Source organism: Peromyscus eremicus, chromosome 16_21 (genome assembly GCF_949786415.1).
Source record: "Peromyscus eremicus chromosome 16_21, PerEre_H2_v1, whole genome shotgun sequence".
NCBI lineage: Eukaryota > Metazoa > Chordata > Mammalia > Rodentia > Cricetidae > Peromyscus > Peromyscus eremicus.
Window position 1 is genome coordinate 21417349 of NC_081432.1, and position 22496 is coordinate 21439844.

The 22496-nt window shown below is 37.8% G+C and overlaps 1 protein-coding gene across 4 annotated transcripts in view; it reads right to left on the reverse strand.

Annotated features, from left to right (window-relative positions):
* Window positions 1-22496, reverse strand: part of Ctnna3 (catenin alpha 3) — a 1349586-nt gene that overhangs the window by 441738 nt on the left and 885352 nt on the right. For all 4 annotated transcript variants that reach the window (XR_009383445.1, XM_059281472.1, XM_059281473.1 and 1 more), the window contains exon 10: window positions 7489-7645. Coding sequence is in view for 3 of the 4 variants with exons in the window: in XM_059281472.1 (XP_059137455.1) it covers window positions 7489-7645 (157 nt within the window). In the remaining variant the exon portion in view is untranslated. The remainder of the gene's footprint in view (window positions 1-7488; window positions 7646-22496) is intronic.

Sequence of the window (22496 nt, forward strand, 5' to 3'; positions counted from 1 at the left end):
TTTCTTACATACATAATTGTATCATGCAAGTTACACTAATTAAATTATATGTGCTTCTTGATAAAAGTAAATGTCCTTAAAGTTGAGACAACATCCAGACATCAATAAACACAAATGAAAGTATAAAATTGGTTTTCGTTTGGTTTGTTGGAAGTCTTTGGTAATATAACTGGTTGTTGCATGCCATAATACTATATTATGCACCACAACCAGTGATTATTCCTTATTAATAAGGAATGCATAGTTGATGAGACATCCTCAAGAAATGTTTTACAAAAAAATGTGTAGTTCATCATGCATAGATTTTCTAAGTACAAAGCTGGTGCATGTGAAGAATTGAGGAATGATCTGTCATGTTGTTATACAAGTCTAAAATCAAACCCTTAGTGCACTTAAGACTGTTGATGATTGTTCCCACTCCACCTTAACGTGACAGGCAAAATGTTCATCAAATTGATTTTGACAAAGGCAAAAAAGGACTTCCAATTGTGGCTGTCTACAGATAGATGCATAATACCCTACCTAGGATCTTGTCATATCTGTATTGTTCATTCCAGTGAGAGCATCTTGAGTGAACTTGACTGTTAGTACACGGAATTATGTGTGAACATTTCAGTTCACATGCTGAGATGCTTTTCAGTCATGTAAGTACAAGCAGTAATTCAAACATAATTACTAATAAAGGAATAATGGATGACTTTTGGGGAGCCTAGTCCATCATTTTTGAATACATGCTTTTTACTCTGACTTATACAATGACTTATATAAATCTGTGCATAAAGTTTCTGAACACACTCTATAAAGATTGAAGAGAGATATATGACCACATGAAAATATTAGCTTGGAGATAAGGAAGGTGAAAACTAAACATGACAAAGCGGTTCCTTGATTTTAGTGAGTGTCATAGAAGATATTTGTTGTACTTCATCTCTGGGCTCTAAGGAGAGTTTCTATTTTTAGTGTATAGAGACCTGGTTTATTTTAGCCTGAGATAGGATTCCTTCAGCAAGGTGACCCTCACCTTCTGATTACTGTACTTTTTATGTGCTAGTCATGTTCTTCAATTTTTCAGACGTAGGAGTAGAAAAAAAGTAAGGTATACTATCCATCTTATACAAGATTATATCCTATGTGTTATATTGGGTAGCTTCACTTTCACTTCTGAGAACCATGTTTAGCAGGACATCACCATTTTAAACAGGAATGTCCTAGGCTTCTGGATTTAGTATTCAAATATTGATATAGTGTGTAGTGGGCAGCCATTCCAGCTTTGATCTGGAAGTTCCAACCCCCATTGAGGCTTTGGTAACTGCCACGCCTACAAGAAAGACCCTGAAGACCCGAGATCCGGATGCTCTGCTTCTCTTGGTTCCTTGACCGGGAAATGAACCTGGGCCATCGTGGTGAGAGTGCTGAATCCTAACCACTAGACCACCAGGGATGGTAGCAGAGGTAGAGAAATGGTGCATCCGGATCTCAGGTCTTCAGGGTCCTCTCTTGGCCCTGCCTTGTAGGAGTGACAGTTACTGAAGCCTTAATGGGGGTTGGAACTTCCAGATCAAAGCTGGAATGGCTACCTGCTACAATAGTCTACCATGCTATTATTTAAAAATCTTAGATGGCATTTTTTTTTCTTTCAATAATTCAAGGATCTCACGGCTATATTCATTACTCTCTTCAACCCAATATATTACTTCTTGCATTTTCTTTAGGCTTGGTTTGTTAGATAATATTTTTATGCTGTTTACATCCTAGAGAGTTTTCCTTTGTCCTTCAACTGTGATGCATAATTTTGCCAGGTATATTAGTATAGGCTCGACATCATGGTGTTTTAGGATGTTAAATGCATTGCTTCAGGCTCTTCTGGCTTTCAGATTTTGCACTTAAAAATCAGATGGGGGAAACAACAGACAATCCCACCTAGTTATAATGCTTATGAAACACAAGACCAGCATGACATTGTTAACTGTAAGGATGCAGTAGTGATACATATACCTTGGCTGAAACCAACAGCTCTTTAATTGGACTTAAGACTCAATGAACAAGAGGGAAATCATGCCTCATACTAGAAAACTAGCCAACTACACAGCACTAGTGAAGTCATATATCTTGGAGGAGGACCTTTTAAAATCACCACTTAAACTAATACAGAAAAATCCCTAAGCTAAATTCTAAATATTTGCCCTTATTCTCTAAGATAAATGTAGTCCTCCCACCTCATTAAGGAAGCTTCTCTTTGCAAAAGATGGAAATCATTTAGAAAATCACAACCAAAAAAAATGCAGAGTTATGGAGCACAGTCCCAAGGATACATCTACAAAACAACTCTTGCACCCAGGACTAACGAAAACTTTTAGAAGCTGAGGAAGAAAGACTTGTATAGACAGAAAATCATGGAGTTTGCTTGAGATTGTGTCATCACGTAACATCGAGTATGTACCCATAAAGTCTCAAGAATATGATTGCCTAAACATGAGCTGAATATAGACATTAACAATAAACATGCCAAAGTGAATTTAGGGTATCCCATGAGGCCTCAATCCTATACAAAGAACTATAGGAAATAAAGGTACGCTGAGAGTGGGAGAAATAGTCTTCCCTAGGGAAGAGGATACCAATTTGTTACCCAACACCAAGTGATCAGCCCTGATACATGCATACAAGTAACATTATACAGACTGAGCATGTTATATTTATGTATTTTAGAATACACACATGCACATGCATATACACACACACACACAAACACACACACATATCCATATAAAACAATCTATGGAAAAAGAGGCCTTGGATTTGAAAAAGAGCAGGAGTGATATGTGGGAGGATTTAGGAGGAGGAAAAGGAAGGAGAAAATGATAAAAGTAAAATTATGATCTAAAAAGTAAAACATTTTTAAAAGTTCAAGGCTGTAAATATACAGATAGATCCCATGCATCTCTCAAATTAATGACTTGTGTCCTTCAAACCAAATAGCTCCTTTCACAGATTCTCTTAATTGGTGTGTTTCTCCAGTTTTTTAGGATTCATTTCGAAAATTCAATAAACAGCTTACTTTTAAACATTTCCCCCAGTAGCCTGACATTGTAACATTGTTACTTGTATAGACTTTTATTTCAATGATTATAATACTTTTGGAAGAAGGTCGATACATTAAATTGTGAGTTTCCTGAAATAAGTGTTTTGTGGTTTTCCTTTCCTCTTCCATTCCATAGAAGACTGCCTTATTATACACAGTAAAAACTCAACTCAATTTTATAAAATTTACTCTCTTTTGTTTGCTCATATACACCTATAGGAGAATTTTATCCAATGTGTTTTGATCAAATTCAGTATCCTCCCCCAAACTCTTCACAATCCGCAATCCCTTCCTTACCTACCCAACTTTGTGTCCTCAATTTCTTAAAACCCATCAAGTCTTATTTATGCTGCTCAGATGATCTTGGATATGTGGCCAACAACTGAAGTATAGTTTATCTATCACGGGACACACCCTTAAAGAACACTGACTTTTTCTCTTCCAGCAGCTATCAATTGCCAATAGCTCCTTAGCTAGTGTAAGAAATCTGTCCTCCCCAACCACGTGCTGAGAGTTTGGTCTGGTGTGATATTATGCAGGTCTTGTGGATGCTAGCATAGCCTCTGTCATCATATGTGTAGATACCCTGCAGTGTCCAAAAGTTACTGCTACTTTATACCAACATGGATCTTACAGTCTTTCTTCCCATTCTTTGGCACTGTTCTCTGAGTCTTGCAGGAGGAGGAGTTGGATATAGCTGTCTTGTTTAGGGCTTTATAGATTATGACTTTAAAATCTTACATATTTCAGATATATATATATATATATATATACATATATATAAACATTTAATGCCTTTAGTCAACAGAAGTTTCACTTAGCTACCCTACCTCTCAACTACTACATTCAGATATAGAAGTATTTTTTTCATTTATTTTATTAAGAAATTTTTTTTCATTTTACACACCAATCAGAGATCCCCCCTCTCTTCCCTCCTCCCCTCCCATCCTCCCCCCACCCCTCCAACCAACCCCCCATTCCCCCTCACAAGAAGGCAAGGCCTCCCATGGGGAGGCACATCCAGTTGAAGTGTTTTATAGGCAAATAATTCAACATTTTGATTCAGCTAACATAATGTGATTATTTGGAATTAATTTATGAAGAGACATGGAAAATCTATTTATTTTAATTTTCCTTTGTCAAATGATTTAGATTACAACTTTGTAGAAGCCAAAGGTCATGACAATAATGATGTCATAAACAAAAAGGCTGTTTTTAGTGCATTTTTGATGACAGTATCGAGTTATCTTTGTATTGCTGTGTCAGGGTCACAGGGTCCTGTGATGATTAATGAGAAATGTTACTTTTCATGGTATGAAAATTTTTCAAACCATTACTTCCAGAACTTAACACATCTAACAAAAGGATAAGATATAGGCACTGAAAAATTAATGTTGACACACAGAATTCTAAAAGAAAATGAATGCCACTATTTACTTAGCAAATGCATAGTTAGAGCTTCCAAGGACAAGTAAGGGATGGAGACTTGAAATTAAGTAATAGAACTGTGTATGGATAAAACTGGACATATTTAAGAGCTATGTCGACATGAGGTCAAAGAGATCTTCAAGATCCTTCCAGTACTATTCCTAAGTCAATATGCTGTTATTTTGCAGAACACAATTGGCAATAAAGAAACATGCATGTTCAGTTAATAAGTGGAGTCTGTTTCAGAAGCCTGTAGACTCCTCTCAGTTGGCTTCCCCAGAAGCTTGTAGACTCCCTTCAATTCACTCCCCAATTCCTCTCACACACCCTCCTTCCCAATAATTACATTGTCTCAGCTCTCTTGCAAGTCATCCTTCTATAACTCTTCTATTGAAAGTTGTTTTTCCTACATGGGTAACTCACAGTCTTATATTAAAAATTTTAGATTTTAGGATAGTGTAGTAATAGAAAAAAAGTTTCTCAAATCTCATCTTCTCTCATCAGTTTATAAACAACGTAGACCCTGAAATGCTCGAAACTCCACAAAAGTTCCCTTCAAATTCAGGAGCCTGGTTTTTACTAGATGATCATTCACAACTCAAATTCTTCATGGGCTATTTGTTAATTGGTCTACTTGATAAGTAGATGAATTAGAGTCTGGATGCAAACACATATCTTAAACGATCATCAGGGAAGGCTCTCACTGTTGAACACACCAGTGAATTCTAAGAAGTCTGTCCTGAAAACACCCTGCCTGAGGGTGACTACCAACATTTCACCTTTGTGAACCACAATGGGCCATCCGAAAGCACAGACTCATCTATCACTTAGCCTAGGACCTTCCACCTCTGACTTCCAGCTTTTGCTAAGAGGGTGTGTATAACCAGCTATATTCTTTCCCCCCAATTTGACTAGGGATAGCATCTATGCAAACACGAATTGAAAATGTTTGATGTTACAAGAAGAATCCCTGGGGTCCAGGTGAAACCAAAGCGTACAAACTCAGGAAGACCAAGGCATGGCACATCTTTGGAAACTGTAGAATGTTTTAAGCAAAATTGTTTGGTCATTTGTTCAATAACCACTTACTCTCTTCCTCTTCCTCTTTGTCTTCTTTTTGATAATGAAATTCTCATTCTGTTCACATGGTAAGTGACCAGCCATAAAGGTTGATGTATGTGGAGTACTAAGCTGAGGAATTTTCTAGACTCTGTTTATAGCTGCTGGTAAGAATTCCTTCTATGCATGTCTTATCTTCTCATCTCAGTGACAGCACACTGGTGGCTCAAACCTGTCCGTGTGAGAGTATTTCAGCTACAAAAATCAACAAGTATTACAGATTCATGCTATCATCATGTGCTGGGCCCCCAGTTCCTCATTAATTATGTCAACATTCTAAAGTAATCATAGAAGTTTCATTCTTTTTCTGCTGATTGTTTTAGGAAAGGGCAAGGATGAAGTTCTGTTCTGTAATTAGTAGGATATATATGTGTATATGTACATATGTGTGAGTGTGACATAAGAATTTGAAAGTAAAATTATAACAATAAAATTGCTCTTTTAGGAGTTAGTTGCACCGGCCAGATTAGGAGCTATTAATCTTTTCTGAAATACATTTTCTATATTTTCAAGTTTTTAATTCAATAAAAATAAAGTTATTTAAAGTGATTATAATATAGTCTTATAATTAATAAAGCATTAAAATGCATCATATTTCTGGTATAATTGCTTAGGATGACGCAGTAGGATATGTGAAAGCCACAAATTCCCCATAATAGTATAAATTCTGTCAGAAGACCTTAATAAGCTGATATTATATATTCATGAGGATGTTATGCTTTATTACAAAGGAATGGTACTATATTCTAAGATTGTCCTCTCACGAAAACTAAATAAGAAAATATATCATTTACTTTAAATAGGCTACTTTTAAGGTAAGGAAAAATCACAAAAAAAATAATGTAGCTATTTGCTCTGACAATAGAATAATCAAAATCTAAGTCACATTTCCAAGGAAGAGGTGTTGTGAGCTTGTGTCCACTTTAGTGGGATCCCATTCTAGCCTGCATAAGAGATTCCTCTGGACTTCATATGAAATGTGAAATCCACCATCTGCTGCTGACATAGATGTTTACATTGTTTCTTAGATTCCTTAGATTAGAAATATCAAATACCCATATTGGGAGCTGAATTACCATATTATATTTCTCTCTCTTCTCTCTCTCTCTCTCTCTCTCTCTCTCTCTCTCTCTCTCTCTCTCTCTCTCTCTCTGTCTCTCTCTCTGTCTCTCTCTGTCTCTCTCTCTGTCTCTCTCTCTCCTCTCTCTCTCTCTCTCTCTCTCTCTCTCTCTCTCTGTCTCTGTCTCTCTCTCTCTCTCTCTCTCTCTCTCTCTCTCTCTCTCTCTCTCTCTCATGTTTATTTTCCTGAGTGAAGTGAAATCAAGTATAAGCAAATCAAGAATTTTAAGTGTAATTTTTTGGTAATTAAGAATTTTAAATATTGAAACATGTGAGTTTGTTAAAGACAAGAAATGCCTAAGATTTCCCATTATGCTTTGATAATGTACAGGGGTAACTTTTAAAGACACAGAGACAGTTGAGAACTGAAAAGACGCCAGGAATGAAATTCATAATATCAGACAGACCACCAATGACTCTTATGCCACTAGTGTATACCCGTACCCCACCTTCAGATACTCAAGAATAAAGGATCCTTTAGATTGTACAAACTGATTATAGTCATAGTTCACATAAGTACCTGACAAGATGGCACAGTGGGCGAAGGCACCTTCCACCAAGCCTGAAGATTTGAGTTTGATTCTTAGAACTCATATGGTGTAAGGAAAGAAAAAGAAAGTTATCTTCTGATCGCTACATATGTACCATGGCATGTGCAGGTACCACAAGAATACACAGGTAATTGTAAAGAGAATATCAACAATACTATGTGTATAAATTAAAAGACCAAAACAATAACTTACCAGATACAGCCAGGAAGTCATCAATGCTGGTGATGTCATCCACTGCTTCAGTGAGAACATGGATGTAATGCTCCCATGTGCGCTTATACATTTCCATGGTGTTTTTGACCACTTGACTCTTGGGTCTTGATGCCAAAGCAAGTGCAGCATTTATAATCTGTAAAGATATAAATATTGTTTATATAGTCACTTCCTTTTGAAAATAAGAATCAATGTGCCGACAACAGGTGGTCTGTTTTTTTTCTTTTTCTTTGTATGCTTAAACTTGAACATCCTTAACAACCAGGGAAATAGTACTATGCGTAATCTCCTTTGTTTTGATAATATTAGTTTTCACAATAATTTATTTTTAAAGATATTTATTGCATGCCATTGAAAAAGAATATAGAAATATAATGGGTGTCTGCATTTAAGAAACTTAGATATTATTTAATCTGAAAGATCACATATAATTATCACATGATTTAATATGTTAATGCCATTAGAAAGAACATAGAAGTGTTAGTGCTTTAAGAAATAGAGAGATGCTGGGCGGTGGTGGCGCACGCCTTTAATCCCAGCACTTGGGAGGCAGAGCCAGGTGGATCTCTGTGAGTTCGAGGCCAGCCTAGGCTACCAAGTGAGTTCCAGGAAAAGGCGCAAAGCTACACAGAGAAACCCTGTCTCAAAAAAAAAAACCAAAAAAAAAAAAAAAGAAAAAAGAAAAAAAAAGAAATAGAGAGATTATCTTTTTTTGTTTTTTGTTTTTTTGTTTTTTGAGACAGGGTTTCTCTGTGTAGCTTTACGCCTTTCCTGGACTCGCTCTGTAGCCCAGACTGGCCTCAAACTCACAGAGATCCGCCTCCCTCTGCCTCCCAAGTGCTGGGATTAAAGGCGTGCGCCACCACTGCCCAGCACGAGAGATTATCTTTAATATAAGTGATAAGGAAACCCTTGGGGAAGTGTGACATACATTTATTTATTTATTTATTTATTTATTTATTTATTTATTTATTTATTTATTTATTTTTAAGATTTACTTTTATTTATGTGTATGTATGTGCATGCCACTGTGTGCTAGCACCCACAGTGACCAGACGGAATAAAATGTGCCCTGGAACTAGAGGCATAGGCTATTGTAAGTGACTCCTTAACCACTCAGCCATCTCTCCAGCCCTGTAGTGTGACATTTTTAACTGGGCACTTGGATTTACACAGCCCCTGCATGCAAAATCATTAAAATAAGAGGTTTGACTTATTTGAGAGTAAAGACTTCACTGTGCACATTCATTTACATATCCATTTCTTTCCTACCTCACATACATATCTTTACAAAGCAAGTACTACTGTAGGTTTTAAAAGAAGACCTAGAAGACAACATAAGCAAGTGTTATAACTTCTGTGAAGATGATATTCCATCAGGGAAAGGAAGTCAAATAAATAAAACAGAGTCTATAAGGATGGAGCTGGAGTGATGGCTCAGAGGTTAAGAGCACTGGTTGCTCTTCCAGAGGTCCTGAGTTCACTTCCCAGCAACCACATGGTGGCCCACAACCATATATTCTGAGATCCGGTGCCCTCTTCTGGCCTGTAGGCATACTTGCAGGAAGAATACTGTATACACAATCAATAAATCTTTTAAAGAAAGTCTGTGAGACATTTCTGAAAACTAAGAAGGGAAGACAAGCAAGGAGTAGGGTGATAGTCACGGAAGTGGGTTAAAATTTGAGGAGGACTCAAGCAGACATTTAAATTATATAATCAGTAGTGGGGATATGAAAGAGAGAGAAGTTAGAAGATTTTTAAAAAAAGGATAAATGGAAATTCTGTGAGTACAGCAAGCCAGTTTACCCAGAGCCTAGGTAGGTACAGTGTGGAGCAGGAGTCCCTGGCTTGCACTGCAACGTATCAGAGAGTTGTTTGAACAACCTGTTCAGCACTGTGCTATAGACAATGTAAGATCTCAACAGACTTAGGAGGTTAGAGGAGTGAGAAGGGGCCTGAGCTGTGATAGTGGAGGTAATGAAAAGGGCTTCATAGGATTTTCAACTAATTAAAGGAAGATAAGGGTATGTCAAAGATTCCTGTCAGAAATACCACGCCATTAGTAAGCCCATGGAAAACAGTATGTAAAGACATTGAAATAAATCCACACATATAATATATGATAATACATCATAATGAAACACACTTCATGGGAATATACTAGGAATAAGTGAGTATGTACAACAAATTGATGGTCGTCTCTACGTAATGGAAGGTGAGTTGTTTTCCCTTTCGATATTTTAGTGAGTTTTCCAGAGTTTCTATGGTGAATAAACGCTAGTTGTATTGTCAGAATAAATGACAGTATCCTTGAAAAAAAGATGATTAATATAGTTTTTACATGAGAATTGGGAAGAACTGTGATGAGACCTTGAGTAGAAAGCATATCAGATGTTAAATATAAGTCATGGTTTCAGAGGTCAGAGTCTAAGAACAGACTCAGCTGTAGCCTAGTCTATTACAGAGTTTGACATTAAAGCCACTCTGTTTCCATAGAAATACAAAATGTGATTCAAAGATTTGCGACTAGAATTCATTTTTAAGCATTATTTTCTCTTAACTTGTTCATATATTGAAGCAAATTGTGGCCCATGTAGCCACAGTCTTATTAGTTTCCATACGAGATACATCACAATGGAAAAGGTGCCATCCCTATGTCTGTCTTCACATGGGCACAATCCCACCAGGAAATCACCTCCAATGCTGGCCAAGGCAGACCCACAGAGAATGGTTCTGACTTTGGCCCATAACAGCGTCAGAACATTCCTAAGCCACACTCCTCTAGCCTCTGGCTCGGTTAATCAATGATGAGGCCTCAAAACTTGCCTATCTAAGGAATTCTCAGGTGGTTCTGAGGCTACTAGTCAGAAGTTCACAAAATAAGATTCTCCTCTGACCCCATGTGTCTTGGTATTGAGGCAACATGGAAACAGAATGACACAAATCTTTCTCATCAGCAACAATTTGAGAATCTCCCTCCCTGGTTCCAGGAAACCCCGTCTTCAGGCTTACAGATAGCACAATGACATTCTTTTTTGTCATCCTTACCCATGTGCCTTCTAGAAGCAACACTATCATGTTTTTTTTTTTTCCTGCTGCTTTTAGAACACATGGAAGATCTCTCCCTTCAATAGACAGCCCTTGGCAGTTCTCAGACATCATTTAGATATCTTTACAGCCGCAATGCTGGAGCCTTAGTCAGATCACTTTACAGGTGAAGAGACTGGGGGGAGAAAGGGCCTTATACTAGTTATTCAGCTGAGAAATGGTAGTCAAGATGCAAGCTCAACACCCCCCTCCCCTCATGACAGAGTTTACCCAGCTAGACATCCCTACTAGTAACTTGTCAATCAGTCAAATCCTACATCTACCTCTCACTCATGCCATTTTCCATCTCGTTTCTTTTTATAGGAAGTAAACTTGAAGACATAACCTAGACTTTTCATTTCAGCTCAGAAAAAAAATGAGTCACATCCATTCGCAAGTGAGAACCATGTTCATATCCAGTATTGTTTCAACCATTTTTAAAAAATTCAATGGAAGTCTGTGGTGTTGTTGCATCACTTGGATGTTTTGCCCATGAGATCACTGGAGGAGGTGACATTAGGCTTTGCCCTCATCAGCACTGATCACTCTTGATACTTGTTATGGAAAGTAACTTCTGAAGCTGGCCTGTAGTGCTCGGAAGATGACAGGATGGAACATTCAATAGCATGCAATGCTTCAAAATAAGAATGACTACCAAAGACCAAGGATAAGTGGGATAATGTAGAAGCTATCCCAAAGGCGCTTTTTCATGGAAAGGGTACTCTGCTTCATGAAGAAAGGTATCCCAAAACAATGAAATATGAAAATAGGTATCAATTAGTAGGATAAGTGGTGATTTTTCTATTTTCAAAAACAGTAACAGCAAGATAGATCCTAAACCTGTCTCTTGGAGAATGTTCAGGAGATACAGCAGGGGAATAGAGTTGGAAGTAGAAACAAAAACTGTAGCACATAAGGAAAGATGAGACCTTTAGAAAGTACAACATATAAACTGTGGGGGTAAGACCAAGGGGAAGCAGAGAAGGGGACTTGGTTGAAGAAATCTCTTTTAGGGAAGGAGGTTAAAAAAAACCAAGGGGTTAAAGGGCCCTGTGATAAAGCTCCTCTCAAAAGGTTCAGTGGTAAATGAGAGACAGGAATAATGAGGAATAATGGGACAAGGGAGCCATCAAATAGCTATGTTGGAAGAAGACTAACCCAATGTGATGCTTAGTTTTAATGGTCAACCTGACACACCTTAGAATCACCCAGGAAGAGAGGCTCAATGAGGGATTGTCTACATTGGGTTGGTCTATAGACTTTCTCTGGGAGAGTGCCATAATTAAGTTAATTGATGTAGGAGGACCACACCAATCCTTGGGCAGGGATTCTGGACTGTATCTAGCTGAGCATAAAGCCGATCTGTACACATCTATTTTTTTCTCTGCTCTTGGCTGTGGATACGATATGACAATTTGTTTCGAGCCAATGTGACTACTCTGCTATGATGAACTGTCATCTGGAACTGAGAGCAGAATGAACTCCTTTAGCTGATAAGTTGCTTTTTGTCAGAGCGTTTTTATCACAGCATCATAAATGACACTGGAACACTTAGCATACACAAAGACCAGGTTTTTATTTCCAGCATACATACACCAGGCATGCTGACACATGAGGCAGAGGCAGAGGGATCAAAATCCCTACATTACCCAGGCATGGTGACACAAGAGGTGGAGGCAAAGAGATCAAAATCCCATGGTCCTCCTCTGCCACATAACGAGTCGGAGGACAGCTTGTCAACACAAACAAATACAAAACGCTTTTAGATTTGGGCACACCAAATATAATGACTGCACAAAAACAGCGCCCTTTCCATTCAGTAAGCTAACGCCTACACCCTGCTAAAATGGCTTTCCTTCAATAGACTATTACAGGTAGAAAGCTGGAGATTCACTTGCTTAAAAACATTATGTTGAGATTCTTTTCTTCTAGTTCTTTGCTCGTGAAAGGGGAGCACATTAAATTTTAAGAAAATGTGCTGTAACTTTGGATATAACTCTGGTGAGGTGGCCCCTTGACTTCAGTTTTAGAGTTTTATTAACCTATTAACTTGCAATGTACCTTTGTGTGCCCCTGAAAAGGTTCTAGTCCCTGGTGTTTCCTTGTTCCTGCAATTGGACAACTGTGTGCACACATGGCTGTGCTGAAGTTATGGCTTCCCAGCTAGGCATACATTTAAAGTCCTGGTACAGAAGCTGCAGTGGGGATGTGGAGCCATGGATATATGACAGGTGATATTTTGCGAGAACATTTTCAGTTCAACGACTGATCCAATTTATCTGATTCAACACTGTAGTCTATGAGAAAGCTTTATCCCGCTTGACTCTGCTGATATTCAGCTTAAATCTAAAAGCAGACACAATTTGGAAGATGTACTAACCCACTTGAAGATGGAAAAAACATTTCTCCTGAGTCACATTTCTGGCATTTTAGCTATACCCACTGGACAGAAAAGATGACCATCCTCCAGTCTTCACATCTAGCTAAAAGATTTTAAATGAATTTTCTTGATTTCTGAAACGTTTTCTTTCTTTATGATATGGTTGGAATGTGTATATATTAGAATCACCCTGGACCTGGCAATTACCTGGTCAGTCAGTTAGCATTTAAGGATGTCTTAAAACTCAGGCACTTATTATATTTTCACTAGACTGTTTTTATATCATGATAAAAGTTCTCTACTTCCAGCTGCTATATTCTCCAAACCATTTTCTTTACTCTAAACGTATTTCTTTCTTAAATGAAGAGAGGATCAAGCCTTGTACTTGCTGGTAACTTCTGGTAGAACCATAGCTGACTAAGCTCACAATCTCGATTCCATTTCACTATAGGCCTCCATGGGCTAGCCTCATCTATGGGTCCCTCTGTCTAATAAGCTGCTTCATTACAGTATATAGCCCACTATACTTTCCAGCTAATTCTCATGATCACAAAACACAAATGGTAGCTCTGTGATTTGGCTCCGATTACCACCTAGGTCTCATTCCTTGCCCTTCCCCAGTTCACCAGATGAAACAACCTTTACTTATAAAAATTCAAGGAAAGGTCACTACACACCATGAGGTCTTGTCCATCCCTTCTGCCCATCCAAATAAATATTCTTCTCCTTTGTGCCTTAAAACTATCCCTTCCCTATAAAGCAAATAGCAGTTATCCCATTGCATAGCTGCTCTTGTTGTTGTTTTCACCAACTCCTAATTATTCACTCCTCTCCTTCCCTTGTGACCTCCTAGCCCAATTAGCCTCCTTTTCATTCTCACATCACATGTGACTTCCTAAAATTTATTTTTGAGATTATAATGTAACTACATTTTCCCATGCCTTTCCTCCCTTCAAACCTTCCCGAATACCCTTCTCTATTCTCTTTCAAATTTATGAACTCCTTTTTTAAAATTAATTTTTATTACATATGTGTGTGTGTGTGTGTGTGTGTGTGTGTATGTGTGTGTATTCCTAAATATCATCTGCTCAGTCGTGTATGATTATTTCAGGACTGACCATTTGTCACTGGAAAATGAAATGATGTGTTCTTCTCCTGCCCCCAGCTTCCCTCAGATGCCTATAGTTATGTAAGGTTAAAGCTTCACTGGTTTTTTTTCTCTATACATTTTGGCATGTATATTGGTATTATCCTGGTTTAGCTCATGTTTGGGCCATCATGCTGGAGAGACTTTATGCTTGTAGCTTCTGATGTTTCTAGGAGACAAATCTTAGAGCAAGCTCCCTGATCCTCTGGCTCTTACAATCTTTCTAACCCCTCTCCAGCACAAGTGTTCTTACACTCTGTAACTGTTCTTACACTCTGCTCCTGAAGCTCCCTTAAGGTGCTAAAAATACATGAATATAGAAGTCATCCCACAAAATCTGAACTACATGGTCTGATGGAACTAAGGCCACAAAGGAAGTACAACAGGCCAATGTCATTATGAAGAAGAAAATGGGTGCACACTGGGCTGCTGAGCCCTAGATACAAAAGGAAGATCAAGAAAATATGCACAGATTCAAACGTTCCAAGAGAGGAAATCATACTCAAAAAAAAAAAAAGGAAAGAAACTGGGAGTTGGCTGGTTTTGACAACATCCAATTTGGGCAGAAAATCCACATGATGATGATGATGATAATGATGTTGTTATTGTTGATGGTGATGGCAATGATAGTGATGATTATAATAATGTCAGATGTTAACAGTCAAAGCTCATACTTGTTCCAGGCACTATTCCAAGCACTTGATATCAATTAGACCATCAAATATTTACACCACAAGATAAGAGATGCAATCCTCACCACTTCCAATGACCCTGTGACTAAGGAAAAGCCATCTCTCTGCCCTAGATAGAGCTCATTCTCTGAATCTGTGCTTTAGACTACATTTCATACAAATATATAAATTTATGGTGTCATTAAATTTAGTTGCTAATCCTTGCAACTAAATATACTGAAGGAAACATTACAGTACTTGCTTTGAATAAAAATTGGTACGTAGGCCGGGCAGTGGTGGTGCATGCCTTTAATCCCAGCACTTGGGAGGCAGAGCCAGGCAGATCTCTGTGAGTTTGAGGCCAGTCTGGTCTACCAAGTGAGTTCCAGGAAAGGCACAAAGCTACACATAGAAACCCTGTCTCGAAAAAAAAAATTGGTACATATATAATCATGTATGTGTATATGATTAAAACATAAATTTGTGTTTTTAGCTATATATAAGCAAAAAATTTTATGACATTAGGCAAACTAACCTTTTTGTGCAGGTTTTGTCAAGGGAGGGAGGGAAAGAAAGAAATCATATGTCCAACAGGTAATCTATATAAATATTAGATCCTTTCCTGGATTTTGTTGTTTTGTTATAAGCTCTATAGTTTGAGTGCAAAAATTAGTTATTTAACTATTTTTTACACTCAAACTATAGAGCTTTTCTTAAAGAAGACCCTGAAAGTATTCTAGAACCAAGGCTCTGCACACAGTCTGGTCTGCCATTATTGCTGTAATTTTCATAAAAAGCTCCATGCTCTCTGAAATGATGAACAAGCACAGATTCCACTGCAATGATTTATCAAACCCTGCCTTGATTAGAAGATGATGATTTCACATTCCTGAAAAGAACATCAGATAAGGAGACATATTTGATGTTGTACACTATCTAGTCTTTGGCAAAAATGATACCTTTCCCCCAACACAAATCTCTCTTTTTGCTTAACATGTTTTCCACAGAAACAAAAATGAATACTATTCTTTTTTTTCATTTTTTATTAAGAATTTTTTTTATTTTACACACCAATCAGAGATCCCCCACTTCCCTCCTCCTGCCCCCCAAGCCTTCCACCCAACCAATGCCCCAGCCCCCCCACAGGAAGGCAAGGCCCCCCAAGGGGAGGCACATTCAGTAGAAGCAAGTCTAAGCCCTTCCTCCTGCGTCAAGGATACACGAAGTGTCCCATCATAAGTAGTGGGCTCCAAAAACCCCCTCATGCACCAAGGATGGATTCTGATTCTACTGCCAGGGGGCCCCCTGGTGCAAATCGAGCTACACAATTGTCTCACCATGCAGAGGGCCTAGTCTAGTCCCACGGATGTTATACTTTAAGAATACTGATGCAGCCAGGGCAGCAGTGGCACACACCTTTAATCCCAGCACTGGGGAGGCGGAGCCAGGCCTGTGAGTTTGAGGCCAGCCTGGTCTACAGAGTGAGGTCCAGGACAGGCTCCAAAGCTACACAGAGAAACCCTGTCTCAAAAACAAAAGCAAACAAAAAGAATACTCATGCAGATTGACGGGTGAGATACTCAGTGGGTGGATGTGCTTCCATTCAAGGAAGCTAAAGACCCAAATTCATTCCCTGCAACATACAAGGTGGAAGGAAAAAACTGACTCCCACATGTTCTCCTCTGACCTCCTCGTGTGCACTATAACAAGCTAACACACACACACACACACACACACACACACACACACACACACACACACAATGTTGAAAAGGTTCAATTAAAAAAAAAAAAAAAGAATATGGTTGCAAATGGAAGACTAGCGGGCTGCTGACCAGAAGAACATATTAAAGGCCTGCCCTGATCCTGAAATATTTTCAAAGTTCTTCATCTGCACAGACATGTTTCATCTAGTAAAGATGGCCATTATTGGTATCCCCTGTTAACTATTAAGGCAGTGGAGACACAAGCAGAGATCTGCGCAATGTTGTTCAAGGGGTTTAACTTGGTTTTATTTCACCTCAGAATAACTTTATGCACAAAATCACAATAGCTGTTTCAGGACTTGCTTTCACAGAGGGTAGAGCTATGCTGACTTAGATTGAGAGAGGGGTGGGCTTGGATGCATGGATCTCCCTAAGGGTCCTTCCTTCTGACATTAACACTATATTGAATATTAACATCTGACATATACATGCCTCTTGAAAACTATCTATAAGACAATGACTTTAAAAGTTGAAATAAATCTATATAATTTAATTTTTACCCAGAGACAGTTCAATACTGGCTTTGATACAAAGAATCTTAAAGTATAGTTATTATAAGGGAGCACTTTGTGGATTAAAATGATGAGTTATGTACTGAGAGGTCTATTTGCTGCAGTGTCATGGCATGTAGAGGAAATTAAAAATAACTAGATATATGACACCCTAAAGGCATCAGAGCTTTCGTATGAACGGAACTGGTTTATCTTGTGCTTAAATTGGCCCTGGTATAGTGAGTTAAGAATTACAGCAGCCATAGAAACATCTTCAGATCAGGTTCCAATCCTCTGCTTTTGTATATTGGTCACTTAGATGTTTTTCACCATTGAGGTTGTTTTTTTCCACAACCTTTTTCATCTTGGGAAAGACTACTTCTTTGTTTTTTGCATTGTACTTTGCTTTTGGAAATGACCCTAACATTCGGAATTAGGGCGTGCAATATTTGTCACCATGATTATCTATCATCATCACTCTATGTCAAATGATGAAAGCATCTGTGAGACACAGGAGGTGACAGCGGTGAGCAGTGCTAACTTGTCACGGAATTGAGTTCTCCAGACCATTAATGACAAAGCATTCTACTTTGGCCTCTCAACCTTGTAATCTCCTTTCTCATGAGCAGGTAATCCTGCTTATAGGATTATTCACACTAAATCGTCTCACCAGGCTTACCTTGCCTTTGAGTACACATAAGAAACTAAAATATAATACTCTAGGGTTAAACTATTTTTAGGACAAATGGCAAAGACTATTTCTGGAGAAATGTGGCCTTCTTTAAAATTATATATCAGGACGAATTTTTATATTTCACAATCAATGTCAGCAAAAAATGAAAACAATGACCTAGTGCAGATTGAATCACAGAAATTGTAATGGGAAAATTAATGCTCTTTAAAATATGTAAATAGTTATCATTCCACACACCAAAATCAAGCTATCACCCTGGCATTAAGGGAAACTCTAAAATTAGGCAAATTATTAAACCAAGTAAATGAATGAAGAAAAAATATTAAATGAATTATTGGGCATTAAACAAAATTATTAATTAGCAGGATAAGATAAATGAAAATGGAATTTTGAGTCATATTCTTCATTTTAATTCACCTCCATTAATTATTAGTCCTGTGTGGCTTTAAGTAAGTTGTTATCCTCTGCACTTTAATGACCTAGATAAGGCTTTGGGGTTTTTTTTTCAGGTTTTAATTATTTTATTTTCTATTCTCTTTTTTTTTTCATACCAACCACAGTTTCCCCTCCCTCCTCTCCTTCCATTCCCTCCCCGTACCTCCCTTCTATGCCCCCCATCCACTCCTCTTCTCTCTCCATTCAGATGGGTAAGGTCTCCCTTGGAATTAACAAAGCATGGCATACCAAAGACCAAGCTCTTCCCCCCTTCATCAAGGCTGAACAAGGCATCCCACCATAGGGAATAAGTTCTAAAGAGCAAAGGATAACCAGACTACAAGCTTCAGCACCAGAGAAGCTAGGTAACAAGGAGGACCCTAAGAGGGATGCATGGATCTCCCTAGGAAGAGGAAATAGATAAGATGTCTTGGGTAAACTGGTGCTTGTGGGGGGAGTAGAGGGGAGGGGGTGGGGGATAGGAACATGAGAGATCAGAATGGACCAGTTGGGGTGGGACAGAGGGGGGAGTAATAAAAGAGATTTCTATGCCTTTTTAACAACAAAAACATAATGAAATATAACATAATGAGATAAAACAAAAACCATCACATCAAAGTTGGACAACACAAACCAATAAAAGGAAAAGAGCCCCAAGAGAAGGCATACGAAACAGAGACCCACTCATTCATACTTTCAGGAGTCCCCCGAAAACACTAAAGTGAAAGCTGTAGTATAGACACAGAGGTCTTAGTGCAGATCCATGCAGGCCCTGTGCCTGCTGCTTCATCCTCTGTGAGTTCATAGGAGCTTTTCTCATCTCAGTGACTTTAGAAGGCCTGTTATCCTTCATCCCCTCCTGCTTCCATATTCTTTCTACCTCCTCTTTGCTGGGGTTCCCTGAGCTCTGAAGGAAGGGATTTGATGGAGATACCTCATCTGGAGTCATGTGTTCCAAGGTCTCTTTGTATGTAATGTAATGACCTAATTTGTAAGGACCATTAAAATACGTATTACATAGGTGGATATGGAGTTGGCTCAGCAATTACTAGCATTTGCCGCACTTAGAGGACCGAGGATTGGCTCCCAGAAAACACAGCTCATAACTGTCAGTAACTCTAGCTCAAGGGTCAATGTTCTGTCTTCTATACTCCACAGGCACCAGGCATGCATATGATGAACATATGTGCATGCAGGCAAACACTCACATACATAAAACAAAAATAAATCACTTTTAAAATGTTATTTTTTAGTTTGTTGGCAGAATTAAATTAAGTTAATTATGTAAAATGACTCATAATCTAACTACTTTCTGAGTATCTATGGGCACAGATTGTGAAAAAAAACATGAATGTCTTGGGAATTTAAAAGAATGCTATTTACAGAAATATACAAATACAGAAAACAAAATTTAGGCTCAACAATCACTTTGATATTCTAGCTAGAAAAATGTTCTTTAGGTAAATACATGTAAGTTTAAAGAAAACTTATGTAAAGTAAAACTAACAAGTCTGAAAAAGTTCCTCAGGCAAAGAAAATCTGGAATAGTAATCCACATTCTAGTGTAAGATAATGGAAATGATACATTGTTTTAATAATGAAAAATATATAGACAATGGACTTATTTTAATACATTATAATCCATTACTCAGTGAGTTAGTAAGTAGGCGATTTGAAATAAAAAAATTTTTTAGGATCATCCAAATCATTTGGGTTCAAGTAGGGGACTTAAAAAAATGAATTTATCTTTGCCAAATCACTTTTGTTTTAAAATAAATTTTATTCCAGAAACAACTATGAAATTTTCTTTTTAATGTACTATCCAGTCTCATATAGGTACAAAGGGAATATCCAAGGTATTCACCAATTGCCAAAATATCTTTTTTTAATAAGAGGCTAGCGAAGTTAAAAGAAAAAAAAAAGTTTGCAATGTCTAAATGTTGGTGATTAGACATTTTTTTCTTCAAAGATTTAGAATTTCTGAAGATACACCTTCAGTTTTAGCCCTAAAATAAGTTAGACAAAATTAAGGTATTTAGGGAATTTAACTTTATTAACTGTTAATGGATATTTCTTTTGCATATACAATTCTTCCAAGACTTAAAAAAAAAACAAGGTAGAAAATAAAAGACGCAAACTCAGAGAATATTTTCAGTCATATAGGGAGAAAATTATATATGAGCATTTAAGAATAGAGAGTGTATAAAATCTAGGTTATATAAGCAATAGATCCCTGAAGAAAAGGCATGTTAATATATATATGTATGTATATATACATACATGTATATATATGTAATTGAGTTGGAATAGGATGATCTCTCTGTCTCTCTCTTCTTCCCTCCCCCTCTCTCTGCTATATTTTCTTTCCACTTCCTCCCCTCCTCTCTCCTCCCTCTTCTCTGTTCCTCTAATTCCCCCTACTCCCCCCTTTTTTCACTCCCTAGGAAAAAACTCTTTGATGTGATGTTCTTGACCTCATAATCTGACTTCTATGATTCATTAACACAACCACATCCTTACTCTCCCTGGGAGAATTCCAGTAGCTTTAGCTCAGCTTCTAGCTCTTCTATACAAACTACTCTCTCCGAATCTCTGCTCTTACAGGTTCTCCATCTCCTGTAGGATAAAATTCAAAGCATGTGACTTGGTCTAAACTCTTGACACATTTGGCTCATTTGGCCTTTGCTTATCCCTCTAGTGTTATCTCCCCCTCAGTCTCCTTCACTTTCTCCTATTTTTGTTCTTTCTTTATTTTTGCCTAGGGCATTTGTTTCTGCTGTTCCCTTTGTGTCCAATTCGTCCCCAGAGCTCACTTTAAGCATCATTTCCTCAGGGTAGCTTTATGAAATCTAGGTCAGCTTCTTTCATTACGTACTTTCATGAAACAATGCCCCTTTCCTTTTGAGCTCCACGGTGCATTCAAGTGAACATCTGATTCATGCATGATCCTGGTCTCCCACTGTTTACCAAAAAAGAAAGGATCTTAATGTCTTGGTGTGATTTCCTCAAGGCATGTGGACAAGCCAAGTAGATCCTTCACCTCATGTCACCCAAGCCCTGCACTGGTTCCTTTGGCTTCAAACATACAATGAATGCACGAAAGCTTTACCAAGTGACTGAGTTTAGCATTGCAAAAAACTCGTATACTGGCACTTTAGCTGAGGGCAATATGTCCATGTCATTTTATTTGTAACTGAACACTGGAGACACAGAAAAAATAGGGCTAATACCAATGATGATCTGTGATGGAGATAACGTTCACCAAATCTTCAAATTCAGCTCTTCCAGTGGTTATTCAAAGCTGAAGGACTTCTTCTTAGACACAAGGCTTGCCCTATTTAGACATCCCACTTCATCCTATTGAGGTGAGATTGGACTTAACGAAAGAGGAATGTTAAGTGGTCATTTCTCTCATGAGACTGCTTTGCTCTAAATCTAGATATTATGCTAGATGGAGATTTTAATTACTTGATTTTTGTTAGCTAGGAATCAGAAAAAGAAAACAAGAGAGAATGTAAGTGAGAATCCCCATACAGAAACACTATTGCACTTTTACCACACCAGCCAGAGATTCCTATGATCTACTAGAATAGCCCTGAGACAAAGTGAAAGCTGTAGATGGAAGAATTAAAATAAAATAAGTATCACTAGGTGTGCCCCTTATCCGAGACTATTTGTGACACTTTTGTAGCTAGTATTTCATAGAAATTATGTGTGTGTGTGTGTGATACGTAAGTAAAATATACTCTATAATGGAACAATATTGTTATGCTCAGATTAGAAACTCTTTCAATAATTTAGACAATGCAATCTTTCTAATCTTTCTTATAGTCATAAATTAGAAATATATCTATGATATAAATTTTTACTAGGCTATATTATTTGTAATTTAGAGTAATTGACTAAATTAAATTACCAAGTATTTGTAAAATACAGGGATGGCAATTTGAAAAGAGAAACAAACTATATGACTTGAAGGTGTTCTATAAATACAAAACTCATAATGAGTCAAGTTATTAAGGGCTTGTAGGGCTAGAGGGCTGGCCAGTTGGTAAGTGATTGATGTATAAGGATGACAATCGGAATTCAATTCCCAACACCTATGTAAAAGGCTGTGCTTAATAATGTATGCTTGCAATATGAGCACTGGAGACAAAGAAACAAACAGAGAAAGGCAGATCCCAAGACTCACCTGCCATCAAATCTAGACTAAGTGGTGAACCCCAGCTCCCAATGAAAGACCTTGTCTCAAACTACAAGTTAGATGCACCTAAGGAATGACACTTAAGATTGACTCCTGGTTCCACAAACAAC